Below are 16219 nucleotides of genomic sequence, written 5' to 3'. Positions count from 1 at the left end.
ACAGTAGTGGAGGGAGGCAGGAATATTGGAGCGACCAACAACCTGAAGTGTGAAAAAGCTCGTTTTAAGTCTGAAACTTCAAAACACGAGATCCTAATAATGTTTAGCATGTCAGCAGAGGAGCTTTACTTTTAGACTAGGGTGTGTTTGTTCATCTTTAATAGCGCACATTTCCCGAGGTGCACTGCATGTTCACGTCAGAGGAGCGTGGCTGCTGGTGCTGCCGCCCAGCCAGCCGGACAGACACACACCAACACAGAGCTGTTAGTGTGGATGATTATGGCCACTGTTCATCTGGATACATTGACTTCATATTTTCATTATCAGTAGATAAATCCAGTACTCCGGCTCACAGGAACAGTTATGGTAACATAACGCTGTTACTACAACCAGTTTGTAATTGGAGGGGAAATGTTAACGAGGTAAGAGAATCTGATCAACAGATGTTTAGCTGGCTAATGTGCAGATTACACTGTGAACCGTAGCTTTTTAGTTAGCTAACGACACACACACGTGTCCACTGTGTAGTGGACACGACGAGCAGATTAGAGCACCTGGTCCTGATGCGTCTGTCTATGGTTGGAGGTGAACAGTAAAACTAACCTGAGGCAAGTCTTGAAGCACACTGACACGTTTCTCATCTCGTTTTAGTCCATGCTGTCACTTGTTGTTTGCTGTTGTCATGCCACTCTTTACTGTGCAATGATCATTTTCACTCTCTTAGCAAACTGGTCATTAAGATCGATAAGATGAGTATCTGTCTGACCAGTAACCAGTTTCACACTTGGGACAGTGGGGCTTTTCTAAACCCAAGGCTAGTTGAACGTGCCATGCCAGCCATATGAATTCAGGAGTGCTAATGAATCATCTTCTGTGTCATGCTGTAGTTACCTGATAATAGATCATTAGACATTAATAGCTGGGGGATTTTATATTACAAAATGTACAATTTATACTGATAAGCCAACACATTAAGATGGTTATGCTAATTGTCATTTGGGGTCCACCAAAACAGCACACTTCACAGTTCACAAAGATCTGCGAAGGTGCCCTGTGGTGTCTGGCACCAAGACATTACCATGAGACCTTTTAACTGCTGGCATCTCATGGTAACTCCGCCAGTGGTGACACTGATCTAGCGTGATCCATGCATAAACGCTGCATGTGTACCTGGCCATTCTCGACAAGGACTCCTCAGACCAGGCATCCTCCTTTCATTGTTCCAGTGTCCTGGATAGAAGCTGTAGACTGTAGGCATTTTTGGCATTGGTTGGTATGGGCACACTGACTGGTCTACAGCTTCACAGCTGGGTGTGATGTAGTGTGTTGAGAGGTATTCCTCTCATAGTCATCATAAAACAAATCAGAGATTCATGTCATAATAGCCTTTCTCTCGGCTCACCATGGGATAGGCCCTCACACATTAATAAACCACCAAAGGAGCCCCCACAAGATGCTTAGAAGGAGTTATTGCTGTATTTGGTCCTTGACTATTCTCCTGCATCTAACTCATTGACTACAACAACCGACTGTTCACTTACTGTCTAACATGCTTCCCAGACCTTCACTTGAGCTGTTGTTATGGGATAATCAACATTATTTGCTTAATGGTCTTAATGTTTTGGCTCATCAAAAAGCCTAGTTATGTGAGCATAGCAGACTGTAGAAAAAACCCTCCTCCACTCTCTGCCCACTTCCGTCTGATAGGATTCAATCAGGTACTTCAATGCATGGACAGGGTTCATAAGACCCATCTAAGGGATCTGTTAACAGGTACGGTTTCAATCAGTATTTTTTCAATACTGTTTTAATATCACCATACCCTGAGTTGGGATGATCTTAGCTTGGACCAACTATTGGGTTGACACTCTAGGTCTTGTAACGTATACCTCACTGTGATTAGGCAGCAGGTATTATTCTTGATTATTTTGTCTGACCCCTAAAATCCTATTGTTTTTCTAGGTAGTCGTCTCATTCTCGTTTGGGAACCGTGAAGAACCTACTGTGTGGCAATGGCATGGGTGGGGGCGATCATCTGCCGGGCGCTCCGCAATGTGGGCTTGGTTCTCTTCTATTATGTCTTCTCAATTGGTATCACTTTCTACAACAAATGGCTCATGAAGGTAAGGCTCGTTTCTCATTTCAAGCAGATCTCAGCCAATTTGATTAAACCATGTTTACCTCAGCACTGTATGTGGTATCATTCCTCGCATTGTGGTCCAGCTTGAAAGCAGAATAGTACTTGAATGAACTCATTTGTTTAAAAAACTTCTATTCTACGGAGATGAGATTGGTGACTGTCTAAGCTTAGAGTTTGTTAGCGTTGGTAGCCTAGCATTTCTCGTCGTACACTAAAGAAGCACATGGCAGATTTCAAACGCTTTGGCTAGTTGACTGCATATGGGCTAACTGTAATCACACTAATTTCATTTTCTTTTTTCTTTTTACTATTTAACTATTCTTTAAGATTTTTTAGACCTGTCTGACACAGCCTGTAAGGTTTGCCTTGGATTTTTCTCACTTCTTAACTTCTGTATGTTTTATTTCTAGGACTTCCACTTCCCTTTGTTCATGACACTGGTCCACCTCACTATAATATTTTGCTTGTCAGCCCTGACACGCTATGCCATGCAGTGCTGGACACGCAAGCCTAGAGTTACACTCGGCTGGAAAGAGTACCTGTACAAAGTAGCGCCAACAGGTATGTGCACAGTCTCCTAAAGAATAAGGACCAGTGTGTCGTTGGTTATAAAGGTGAACTGTGATAAGATAGCTGGGCTTATCTTGAAGCTTTAAGTGGAACTGAAGTCAGTGCTGGCTTTCTGTGCCACGTTTAAAAGCTGTTTTCCTGACCACCGTTTTGTCTTTTTATATTAAACGGTCCAAAAGCCACATGTGTATCAAGTACCCATTCAGTATATTAATGATCTGGTCATGTAATACAGTAGCACAGTTACTGTGACAAAGCATACATTTACTGAAAATCAATTCCCTATCTTTCAGCACTGGCAACTGCACTGGACATTGGACTGTCCAATTGGAGCTTCCTTTTCATTACTATCAGTCTGTGAGTAGCCCATGTCTGTATGCAGGTGGGGGTTAATCAATGATTCTACCCTTTGCAACTTTTGGTAATAGTTGATGACCATCCTTTTATAAGTGCAGGTCTGTAGCTTCAAAATGATGACTAACATTAATAAGTATGAATAAAACACCACAGATATTATCAGGAGACTTTATTGGTGTGTGTTTTCTGCAGATACACGATGACCAAGTCTTCCGCTGTGCTCTTCATTCTGTTTTTCTCCCTGGTCTTCAAATTAGAGGAACCGGTGAGCCTTTTTTGATGCATGTTGTCAGGTGATAAGGTATGTGTGTGTGTGTAAGATCATGAATGAAAAGTGTTGTGGCAGGGGACCGTAAGGCTTTCTTGTATTTCTTCCCTTATGGGTGGTCCTGAATACCCATAACCTCTTCAGTGGTAATGTACCATCATATTGCCTACTTGTATTATATAGTCTTTATCTTGACATCTGTTGTCTTATTCTTTAGAAATTCTGTAGCAAATATTTTACTTGTACCTTGGCACATATGGGTGGTAATTACTGGGATTTTATCTGCTTTAAAATTGTATGTACTTATGTACTAAAAAAAAAAAAAGATTGTTCTTTTTTTATTGACTTTCCAAGAACAGTTTCTGAGAATTTCAGGTTGAAGGCCATATTTTTAATGTGCTTTTTAGAGTAGCAGACCACACCGTGAAGCTGTGAAGCTCATAATTTTGAGGCACTTTTCCCTGAAAAATTGCCTGAATGATTAAGGGATAATGGCTGGTTGTGCAAGTAGCAAATTGCTTCAGCACTCCAGCAATCTCTTGGTAAAAGCATGTTTGGGCTTTTATCTGTGGATTTGTTCTTGTTCACCTGAGGAACATCTGCTGGGCATAAGAAGGTCATAAAGTTCATCTGTCTCTTCAGAACCCATTCCTAATCCTGGTGGTGGTACTTATATCATGCGGCCTGTTCATGTTCACACTCAAGTCCACTCAGTTCAACTTGGAGGGCTTTATCCTGGTCCTGTTGGCCTCCTTTATTGGTGGGATCCGCTGGACTCTCACCCAAGTTCTAATGCAGAAAGCGGAGCTGGGTGAGTCTGCATCTGACAGTGAAAAAGGATGACAGCAGTAATACAGTATTGGCTTTACTTGGTTGATGTGAAGATTTATTAATATTATTAATGTCATATCATATTTTGTATAATTAGGATGTATGTGGGGGACGTCAGGTCTAATGCAATTAAGTACTATGAGTAATGTGTTACTCCTGTTAATTACTTAATTACCTACAGTAAAGTGCTACTGTTATTAATCCTGATGTTGTTCTGTGTACTTCCATGCAGGCCTTCAGAACCCAATTGACACAATGTATCACCTACAGCCACTTATGTTCCTGGGTCTTTTTCCTCTATTTGTTGTGAATGAGGGTAAGTCACATAATTAGTTTGGGGCCATGCTCCTTTTTTCCACATGTTAACATATGTTCTCTGTGGTGTTGATGGAATTTCTGTGACCTGCCTTGGTCAAAATACCACTAGGGTCAAACGTCACATCACCCGTTTAACCCTGACTAAAAAGCCTTGAGTGCCTGATCCTTTAAATGATAATGAACCACTGCTCACCTCTCCTATCCACCCTTTTCAGTACTCCAATTGGACTGGCCATTGAGTACCCAAGTCCTTAGACTTTACTTCTAAGTTTATTGTCATTTTTCCCTGTTTACACTAGCAAACATTTATTTCACCTTGAGCTCACATCTCTCTCTATCTCTCTCTCCAATGCCAAACACACTTTACAGTTTGTGGGTTGGTAGGCACTAGCAACATAAATGTTTGTCATAAGCTCAGACAAAGGAACGTTTTTCATAATATTCCCCCTTAAAGTGATTGAGCAAGCAACTACAAGTTAAGAGGTTGTGATGAAGACGATTTTGGGAAACTGGACAAAGTCCAGTTTTATTTCTGTTTATTTCTATCTTTAAATAGACATTATCACAAAAAAAGCTTTACATAAATTCATACATAGATTACTACTGAGCAAGCTGAGAGCATTAGTTCCAGTGACCAACTAGCCAAGATCACAAGCAAGAAATTGAAATAATCAGTGGCGGCACAAAGCGGACCTACTTAATATTAGGCATCCATCTGGTTGTTTACATGGCCTAGCCTTAAAATATACACACACTGCACACTAGGAGAATCTTTTGTTTCTCAATGATAAAAAAAAATGAATCAAAATAAATAAAGCAGTAGAGTTCTGGATCCATGATGATTAGAATTTGACTAAGTGCTAATTTATTACTAAAAATGATTCTATATTCTTGTGTAACTTTTGCCAACTTGATGACTGGATGGCCAGTGCATTTAGTCCTTTTTTTATGTGTTTCATTTTAATGTTGTAACTTAACATTGGCTAATATGTGTGCAGGATTTGGTTTGAGCACATCAGATGAGCTGTTTCGAGTGAGTGAGCTGCAGCCGCTGCTCTACTCTCTCTTGACTCTGTCAGTGGGCGGTATGCTGGCCTTCGGGCTGGGATTCTCAGAGTTCCTGCTGGTCTCCCGCACCTCCAGCCTCACGCTCTCCATTGCAGGCATTTTTAAGGTGAATTTACAAATCTATCTGAATTAGCACCTTCTGCTCCTTTCAAAAAGTTACGAATGTGATTGCTGTGTAATGGCGACAGCATGCAACAATGGAACTGCAATCTGCAGTGACCACAGTGGTAGTAAATGAATACATTGTCATTTCCACTGCCTACTTTATTCTTATTATTATTATTCCTTTCAGTGTATTGTGGTAGTGTGTTATACTAATTTTCAGTAAGAAAGACCATAATTTTGTTCACAGTAAAGGATTGATGTCATATACTATACATATAGTGAGCATCAAACCTTTTGTCAAACTGCTTTTCACAATAGAAGTAGGGGAGTGAACACTTTCTTCTAGTTCTAGCAGGCATGGACTGGTCATTAGAACGTTCGGGAATTTTCCCTGTGGGCTGGTCTTGCAAGGTCTGCTCGTTTTTCAGGACCCTGGCATTATATAGCCTACATAGCTATAGACCTACACATAATAGATTATTTTGACTACAGTTGATGCAGTCTCTTAGTGCTGGGCTATCACGAGCAGTATATAACAGTACATTTTAAAACGTTTTCCTTGTTTACAATTAATAAACAATTATATAAGCTGTTCAGGTTGCTTTCATGTTGGAGACTGGACTGGACGGGGCAGAGTCACGTGACTACAGTAACAGTACACTAAAAAAAAAGTATTAACAGAATTAAAAAAAAATCAAAATATCTGACATGGGCAAGATTATGTCGATTAGAGGTTATGCAGTTGTCGATTACCCTGTCCCTAGGGTATGTAGTGTGTGCAACTGGTCAGTTCAGTTACAAAGGATTGATGTGCTGATTCCAGACATACCAGCAGCTGATTTTACACAGTGAAGTATGGAAAAATCCAGGACACTGCAAATATGCTAATAGACGTATTAGGACATACCTCTTAATAATTGATTTCAGAGTTTGATTCAGTGCCATTGCCACAGGTGTATAAAATCCAGCATCCAGCCATGCAGTCTGGCTTTACAGACCAGTTTCTTCCCTCCTAGATATTCCACCATCAAATGTGAGTGGCGTTAGTAAAAAATGGAAGAATTTTGGAAACCACAGCAACTCAGTCACAAAGTGTCAGACCACATAAAGTTACAGAGCGGGGTTGCTGAGCGCTGAGCTCAGTGCATAGTGCATAAAACTCTCCAATTCTCTGCTGACTCAATAACTGAAGAGTACCAAACCTGCTGTTTGAGAACTCTTCAAAGGAGGGACCCATTTATTAATGCCTATGGACTTAAAATGGGATGTCATAAAAGTGTCCCTATACCTTTGTCCATATAGTGCAAGTCAAACCAGTGGAAAGTATGAAAAGAGAGAGAAAAAAAACCCCAGAATTTAAAATAAACAGAAATTGTTTACTGATTTGAGACACATTAGTATTTTGTTTGTTTAAAAGAAGTATTATTGTCACAATGAATCTGTCTGTAAATTAAATACTTACTGGATACTGGATTCTGAGATGTAGCAGTTGCCGATTTTCAGATTTTTCAGATTTTTATCATGTTGAAAAATGATGAATACATGGTAAGTCAGTTGAACAGACTTGTCAAATCTCTCTGTCTTTCTCTGTCTACAGGAGGTGTGCACTCTGCTGCTGGCAGTAGGGTTTATGGGAGATAAAATGAGCACAGTAAACTGGCTGGGCTTTGTTGTCTGTCTGTCTGGTATCTCGCTACACGTAGGTCTGAAGACTTACTACAGCAAAGGTAGAGTTTGTTTTGTCTGTCAGCCATTCTTTCAGTTTAGAAGCCTCAGTTAAACCCAAAAGTGAACTTAAAATCTCAGAGGTGTCTGCATATTATTGCTGCTAGTGGTGCTTGCTGTGTAACTGGACTGTTTCTATCAAATAGGGCATTTCTATTAGGGGTCCGAGGGGGTCCGAGCAGTTTTAGCAGTAAGACAGAATCTTTGAGCTTTTGGGATTATTCCCCGTTTTTCTTTGGGATTTATTTCCTTTCTTGTATCATACAGTTGATTATCTTGGATAATATTTCCTATGTACATAGTAAAAAGATCCAAAATCCATTGACATGAAACACTAATAATAGAAGCCAGTGGGAAGATGCTCCTTGGCGTTGAGTACAAGTGTCTTTTGGTCTACCAGGGTAAACTGCTGCATGATACGAAAGATTATAAGACAGGACGTACAGAAAAAACTCTCAGAATCCATGATTTGAATAAAATGGTCTTTTAAATCATCATTTTGGTCATGAGTGTACTAATCTTTATCTGCAACCTGTTTGTTTTCTAGGTGTTGGTCCCTCATTAAGACCACTGCCAGGAAGGGACAACCCAGACATGGAGCTCCCTCTTCTCACATCCAGAGAGGATGCCTGTGAGGTAGAGGATGAGGAGGAGGACTAATCTGAAAGGACAATAAGAGGTTTTCAGCTTCCAGACTGAAGGAGAAATGGACCCTTGGAGTCATCTCCCACGCAATTCCCTGGATGGTCTCGTTGACTACAGACTCAGGGAAAAAAGCACAAAATTACACAGTGAAGATAAACGCAAACTAAGCTCTATTAAGAATAGACAGACTTGGATTACACAATGCCTGTGATGGTCCAAGAACAGAGATAGAAGGAGGAACACTGCAGGAGATCGGGACCAGGTTTAGGGCTGCATATTTATTCTTTAAACTGCTCTATGCGGAAATAATTCAACAAATCCTAAAAGCCATGTGATTCAGTTCGGGTACATTTTACACAGTAAAACTTGCAGCTTGGCAAGTGATGTCATTTTAAATCTAATTGATATATCTTATATACTGTAAACAGCATTATAATAGTGATAATATTGTGAGATTTATGTATTTATCTTAAGCAAGTTGATCAGATTATAAATAACTTATTTGCCAATATAATGAGAAATACCCCAAATACAGATTCAGAAATAGTCTCATAATGATGTTATACCAGTCTAAAATGAAAATATTTGATTAAAAAATATATATATTGATTTGATTTAAGTTGATTTCTCTTGCCAAGTTCCAGGTCAGTAGGATGTTTTAAAGTAGTATGTAGCATTTGAATTTCTCCCTGTATCATTTATTTATTTCTGCAGCCCTAATCAGGTTTGCATTCTCAGTCTGAACTCAGGACCAATTTCCCTGTGGCCTTACGTTTTTCTGTTTACATGAGCATTGACTTTCCTAATGAGCAGAATTTTACTTAGCAAAGATGTGATGATTCTGTGAGTGCTATACTAAGTACTAATTATTCCAGCATGAATTACAAATATCTTTATTTAAATGCACAGGTCATCATGAAGTGTATGAGTTATGTCTGTGAGTTTGTTTCAAGTCAGTTTCACATCTCACATGCAGACCAACATCTTGGGCTTGGGGATTAAAATTAGATTTGACCATGAAGGTTTCTCCTGGCAAAGAGGAAGTTTCTAAAGGCCTGACTTGGTTTATTTGAGTGTGTTTAGCATATTAACCTGCTGTCAGAAGGCCTATTCATAATTCATCGGTGTGCAGGGTTGTAGAACAAGGTGGTAGTTGTTTGAAAATTGAATTCCAGTTTACCAAATCTAATAAGCAAGATCCTGCCTTAAAGTGGGTTTTAGATGTTTGATCTTTTTTTTTTTTTTGACTGCTTGAAAAGTTATTGAACTAAAATGGCATCGTCTGGAGATTGACTGGATATGCCAAAGATCACAGATTAGAACCAGATTTATCTTGAGGCACTTGTGTGAGAACCTTTTTTTCTGCTCCTGGGCTCCCTCTACAGTTGGGGAGTGTAGTTTGCTCTTTGAGCCACCACTAGGGACGTGTTTCACTTGTATTTGCTGACAAGCAAGCAATCAATCAAATAAATAAATAAATACATTGTTTATGTATGTATGTATGTATGTATGAGAGAGAAAGTAAAGTAAAGAAAGGAATATTTCAGGATTTAACATGAATGGTTATACAGTGTTTACAGTTCTTGTGAGCGTTTTCCTGCCGACTTTACACAAAGTTACAGCGTGTTTAGCCAGAAGTAGCAACAACAGACATGCTCTTCTCCCTGTTACAGATCAGTGAAGCGTCACAGTCATTTTAAAGCTGTTATTTTAAGGTAGAAATGCTACATAATGCTGCTGTAAATGGAAACTGGTTATAAAAGGAGAGAAGAAACAGCTGATGACTTTAATACAAGCAGAAGGTTCAGAAATTCTGTTTAAATGCGTACACTGTTATTAGTACTAGTATGAAATTGGAATTAAAATTGAAAAAAAAAAAAAAAAAAAAAATATATATATATATATATATATATATATATATATATATATATATATATATATCCGATATATCAGAATATATGGCTTTTCCCATTTGCTTTAATGGAATTACCATGGTTTTAGGTATGAATTAACTAAGAAATATAATACTGTTATAATATAATACTGAAATAATATGAGAAATATATTGCATTTTTGAATGCATTATTAAATATAGAAAATTGACTTTTTGGTATCAAGAAGGTTTGGGTAAAACTAAATGTAAACTCTAAACGTGCTAAAAAAACATGTAAATAAATAAATAATAATACAATAGATAGAATAAATTAATAATAGTAGTAATGCTCTATCTAGCTGGTGCTACATTAGTATGACAAAACTTTTATTTATTATTATTATTAATAATAATAATAATAATAATAACAATAATAAACCACCTCAATTCCAGTGTCGAATATGAAAACACACAGCTCCTCATTGCTGCACTTGCTGAAATAAAATCAAAATAGAAACATATAAAATATATTTCTATATTAAGACATTTTCCCCAAATGTTAGCTATCATTTTCGCACAGTAACCGCGCCTCTGAAGCTGGTTTCTAGCCCCGTTCCACCTTAAATGTGTAGCAATTCAACCCCGGCCTCTGAACCTCCCCAGAACATCTGCTGCACCATTTAAGGTGGAATTAAAGACTCCAGCGAAAACTTCCGCTTCGTGCTGGTTCTCCAGTCCCGCACATTCACCAGACAGCACTGGCAAACACACCCGCCTGCCTCCCCACACCAAAGTTCCACTCAGACATTTCCCCGCCCAGATTTCAGCAGAGGAAGGTAGAGGGCCGTGTCGTGTGTCTTTACCTAAACCCCACCACAGTGAGGACTAGATAAGGGGACATAAAGGGTGCGAACCAGTGGAGTACCTGTGTGTCCATCCCCACCTGAGGAATGCTTAAAACGACGGCTTAAAACCTGGACAGTGAGAAGAAGGAGCACAGCCTCAGGTGAGTCAGCTTTCTCCTCACGACACCACGAACGCGCCCCGTTACCGTGCCTCTCCCTCCCGTATGAAGCCTCAGGTAACGTGGAAACTTAACACTGCCTTTAGCACTTAGAGAGGAGGGTGTGCGGCCAGCGGGACAGGAGATCCCCCTGGAGTAAAAATGCCCTTGAGTGTATCTTGTTGGCTTGAGCAGGAGAGCCAAAAGCTTCATGTCCAGCCCTCTACTCAAATACTGGACACTGAGCGTCAGTGGAGCAGGTCTCAGTACGTCCAGCATCTGTTCAACAGGGGCTGAAGATTTTGAGGCTGTTACCTGGTGTCATTTTGGTCTGGAAAGGGAGAGGCGTGAGTGAAAGCTAGAGAAAGTGAAAGGAATTAGAAACTACACTACCGTTCAAAAGTTTGGACATACTGGAAGGAATGTGAGTTTCATAATATTGAAGATTTTAAACTCTATAGCTTTGATATTTCTACTGCTCTAAAATGTGAAAAACAGTAAAAATTCAATGTAAAAAAACACTCCAAATATACTTAAATATACTAAAATATACTTAAAGTGTAATCATCTAAATACTCTACAGAAGAAATAATACGTGGGACGTTTACAACCCACCATTGCATTAAAGCAGACACACTTATCCAGATGCGCTTTGCTGTCCACTCTATGTCCACTATATCTCCAAATGTTTGTGGACACCCTTTTTAATGAAGATATTCAGCTACTTTAACTTGCACCCATTGCTGACACAGATATGCAGATAAACCCACACAAACCCAGCTTGTCTAGTGTCTGTAGAGACGTATGGAATAGAATAGGACTCTGTGGAACAGATAAACGTAAATCCTATTGGTACTGTACCTAATTCCAGGCTGGAATTGTATAAAGCCCCCCAGCACTGAGCTGTGAAGCAGTGAAATTGTGTTCTCTGGAATGATGGAATACTTTTGCTCCAGTAGAAACCCTTCCCTGGACAGTTGAGATAGTTACTCCAACAAAAGCAGGATACACTATTTTTAATACCCTAGCTTTCGGAAGTAACAGTGAATGAGCAGATGTCCCAATACTTTAGTCCATGGAATGTATCCCTAGCTAGTGTGAGTAGGGTAGATTCTAAAGATTCTTAGTGTAGATCCGTCCAAATACAGAGTCAGTTTGGATAACTCAATACAAATGATGGCAAATAGAACAGCAGCTAGACACGGACACTGTACTGTGTCTAAATGTTAGAGAAATCAGTAAGACAAGCGTTAATAAGTGCAAGGTTAGTGCTGAATTAGATGCTCTTGAAAAAGATGGGTCTTTAGTCAATGTTTGAAGATCCAGGGAACGTTCGTTCCACCACCTTGGTGTGAGAAATTAGATCTAGATGCTTGTCTTCCACAGATCTTGAGGGATGGTGGGTCAAGCTGAGGGCTCTTGGGTTGACCCACAGGTTGGGTTTATACCTTTGATATGAGCATTTTTGGCTTTGTAGGCCAGCGTCAGTGTTTAAATTCTAATGTAAGCAGCTACAGGAAGCCAGTGAGGAGAGTGCAGTAGATGAGTTACATGGCTGAACTTAGAAATATTTAAGACAAGACCTACTGCTGAGTTCTGGATCAGCTGCAAGGACCTGATGGGATGCATACGAAGACAAGCCAACAAATTGTGCATAAAATGTGAAAAACAGTGGAAAACCTCCATCCTCCAAAATCGTTTACCGTCTTTCAGGGACGACAACACACTTTTTTAAAAGGTTGTAACAGGTGTTCTGTCTGTCCTGCCTCTTGTCTTGTAATTAACTTCAATGCCTCACTTAATGAATGGTCCTGCAGTGATCTGTCCTGCTGTTTTGCTGAACATTGCGAGTGTCCGGCAATTGTCTGTTTTATTTTGCCAACCCTTTTTGGGTGTCAAGACTACATTACTTCACTTCATCAGCATTTTGGGGAATAATTTTCAAAACTCTAGGCTTTGTGTCGACACCAGACGATATAAGAATTGTGTTTTTGAAGTTTGGTTCAGAAGGTTAAGGTGGTTTAGTACACGGTTTGAAAGTGCTCTATTATCATTCTGCGGTCTCAAAATAGTAGTTCTGCTGTAATTAGTACCTGTAGTTTGTTCTGCCTCAGTTAACTCTACTTGTGGTAACAGTTACGACTAAATGAAGCAAATAATAGCTTTTGAATCTTCTTGTTGTGACTGTATGTTACTTTTTGCAGGTCCCGCAGTGATTTGGTCTTCTTTTACCTGACCTCTTTTCTGCTCCTCTCTGTCCAATGGCTTTCATCACTGGGATAATTCTCCTAATGCTGGCCTCTGAAGTGTACGCACAAGGTAGTGTACTGATTCTTCTGTTTGTTTTTTTTTTTTTTTTGACTTGCTAATCCATTACACATACACTGTCTAATGTTTGGAAAAATCTGACATTTTATATGATATATAAAGTGGCATGCCAAAGTTTTGGCACCCCTGGTCAAAATCTATGTTTCTATGAATAGTTAAGAAAGTGAAATATAACTGGATTAATGTTAAAGATGGCACATTTCCTTAATATTTTGATTGGTTTCAAAATAATACATTAGAAAAAAAGATTTGGGCAGCCTGCACGGTCAGGTAACACTCCTGTTTACAAACTTTTAAATGTTTTTTGTATCTATAGCTAAGAGTGAGCTAAGAGTGCATTTTGTGTTTGGGGGATTTTTGCCCATTCCTCCTTGCAAAAGTGGTCTAGTTCTGTGAGATTTTTGTGCTGTCTTGCATGCATTGCTCTTTTGAGGTCTATCCATCTATGTTGGGGTTGGGGTACTGCAAGGGCCATGGCAGAACCTGACACTTGCGCCTCTTGAGGTAGTTCATTGTGGATTGTGGGGTTTCTGTGTCACTGGCTGCAACACAATCCCAAATCATGATCAATCCACCCCTATGCTTACCAGTTGTGGAATATATATATATATATATATATATATATATATATATATATATATCTTTGCTCATTGCAGCCTGTTCTGTTTTAACTTCTTAATATACATAAGATTTGATGTAGGGTTAGGGTTAGATTTGATTTAAATGATTCTTTGAAAACAAATGACTCTGGATTTTGAGATAAAAAATACATAGGAAAGGTTTTCTTCTGATGGTGTTTCAATGAAGGTCATATTTGTGCAAGTGCTTCTGCAAAAAACCTACATATTCACATTAGAATATTCTAAATCTTCATCAAGGTCTTTGCTGTCAATATTTTTTTATTTGCCTTTCAAGCAATCCTATGACCAGCTCTTCTCAGCTCTCCTGACCTCAATCTCCCCTTTAGCATTCATTTCTTGCATAATTAACTGTGGAAAAGGCTACTTGAAAATCTTCTTATAGTCTTCTCCTGCTTTGTGAGCATCAATTATTTTCATGTTTAGAGTTCTAGGCAGCTGCTTGAAAGTGTTTATGGCTGCTGAAGTTTTAAAGAAGTCAGTATTTATAGAGCTAGGAAATCACCTGGTCTTTCCTAACAGTGATTGTGAACAACCCATATCCTTTACTAGTACTAAGGTCTGAGTCCTTGGTAAAAGGTATGCAAGTCCTCAATTCTTTTGTGATGCCCAAAACGTTTGCATTACGCTGCTTTCCTTTTTTCACTCCTATTTTGTACAAAGCAAAAATTATACACTAATCTTGCTTAAAATGAAGAGAATACTTTTAACTTCATGCCATTCGGAGATCAGTTCATCTGCTCACTTAACTTTTCACAGTAGCTGACATTTTGACCAGGGTTGCCCAAGTTTTCACAAGCAACTGTATATAACAGACAACACGATTTATCTCAAGACAAAAATGGCCTGGAGAAGTTCTTGTATTCCCATAATTGGGCTCAAATTGGCTTTTCCATTTTCGTGGCAAATACGCTGCCTCCAGCACTGCACATGAGCAGTTATTCTGACATGCAGGCTCTTGTAAGTAATCATGCTTGCTCACAAAACCTTACAGCAAAACAGCATTATACAAAAGAAGTTCTTCAAGAGTGCAGGCAGTGCCTGTATAGAACCATGGCACCTTAAAGAACCATTTCAGTGTTCTACGATGGGGAAACCCGGTATACCCCGGTCTCCTAAAAAGGTTACACTGTTGTCAAAGAACATTTTTGTGGGAGGCTTTGTTCTGTATGTACTGTAACATGCCTCTCCAAGCAGTCTCATGCACTCATGCCCTTCCTTTTCCCTACTTACATGCAGGTCATAAAGTTTAAGTGTGATCTATGCTGTCCTTTCTCATTATGCTAATGATATACATCCTCTCGGGAGAACAGAAGTGTGAGAGGAAGGGTGAAGTCCCTGAGAGGGATGGTTAGAATGGGTCAGTGGCACAAACCTTGCATTTACCAGTCAATTACAGGCCATTTTAAATCCACCTATATTAGATGCTGCTGCATGGAGGAAATCTGAAGATGAAAGCGTGAAGATTGTTGTTGGAGTTTAAAGTTTTAATTAAAGGAACTGAGGCTGCTCTTGTGCTGTTATTTCCACCTTCTCTTCAGGATATCACATTCAGTACACCATAAGAAAGGAGTCAGCATTCTGCATTAGAAAAGTCAAGTAATAATACTGTAACAGCTAAAATACTTTTTTTTAATGTTGTTTGTTGACTGAAATGTAAATATTATTTAAAAATGTAAATTTTTATACATTCTTCCTAACAGTTCCTAACAACAAGGTGCCACAAGGGTCTTTGGAGTGATGACACTTTTGGTTCTCTAAAAATCTTCAGTGATTGCTTTAAAGAAGCAAGAAGTTTTGTTGGTAGGATATGTAAAGTGTGAAGACCCTGAATTAAAGCCTCCAAATAATGCAAAGATTCTAAATATTGTCAATAGAGTTTCCAAGAACCATATAGCCAAACCAAGCATCAATCAGGAGCCTTTATATTGGAGTGTATTTCTAAATCCCTCTGAAAACTCAGAAATGTGCACATTCAAACTTCAGAGAGAACGTTAAAGGACCCATTTCTTACACTCAAAAAGTGGGCTCTTTCAGTAAAGGCAATAGTTCTATATAGAATGATGACAAGTCGTCTTGCATTCACTGCTCTTATCAGGTTTCAATGATGTATAGGACGGCGGACTGTGAGGGTCATGGCGAAACCTTCCGCTTGCACCACTTGAAGTTGTCCGTTGTAGATAGTAGATGTTTTCATGCCACTGGCTGCAACACAAGCCCAGAGCACGATCAGCCTACCCCGTGCTTAACAGCTGGAAAAGTGTTCTTTTCATGAAATTCTGCAACTTACTTATTGCGTCCAAAAATATTTTCACCTTATCAGTCAGTCCTCCAGATTTCGACCAGTGGT

The 16219-nt window shown here is 39.2% G+C and overlaps 2 protein-coding genes across 3 annotated transcripts in view; both read left to right on the top strand.

Annotated features, from left to right (window-relative positions):
* Positions 1-227: 227 nt before the first annotated feature.
* On the top strand, positions 228-9559 carry slc35c2 (solute carrier family 35 member C2). Of its 2 annotated transcripts, XM_072656578.1 has the most exons (11): positions 412-422; positions 1708-1773; positions 1963-2123; positions 2551-2701; positions 3004-3067; positions 3260-3332; positions 3978-4146; positions 4399-4482; positions 5483-5658; positions 7255-7384; positions 7930-9559. In XM_072656578.1, exons 3-11 carry the CDS (start codon positions 2013-2015, stop codon positions 8040-8042), a joined length of 1071 nt encoding a protein of 356 aa, XP_072512679.1. In that variant the 5' UTR covers positions 412-422; positions 1708-1773; positions 1963-2012; the 3' UTR covers positions 8043-9559. The 2 variants fall into 2 exon arrangements, with proteins under 2 accessions (XP_072512678.1, XP_072512679.1); XM_072656577.1 differs by lacking the exon at positions 1708-1773 and having other exon boundaries at positions 228-422.
* A 1162-nt stretch (positions 9560-10721) lies between these two features.
* LOC140534946 (collagen alpha-1(XX) chain) overlaps positions 10722-16219 on the top strand; it is a 36867-nt gene continuing 31369 nt past the window's right edge. Inside the window, exons 1-2 of the mRNA XM_072656576.1 lie at positions 10722-10906; positions 13108-13222. Of these exons, the coding sequence (XP_072512677.1) occupies positions 13165-13222 (58 nt within the window). The 5' untranslated portion in view covers positions 10722-10906; positions 13108-13164. The remainder of the gene's footprint in view (positions 10907-13107; positions 13223-16219) is intronic.

This window comes from Salminus brasiliensis, chromosome 14 (assembly GCF_030463535.1).
Source record: "Salminus brasiliensis chromosome 14, fSalBra1.hap2, whole genome shotgun sequence".
Classification (NCBI taxonomy): domain Eukaryota; kingdom Metazoa; phylum Chordata; class Actinopteri; order Characiformes; family Bryconidae; genus Salminus; species Salminus brasiliensis.
The sequence above is the reverse complement of the archived record's forward strand: the minus strand, read 5'-3'. Positions and strand labels throughout refer to the sequence as shown.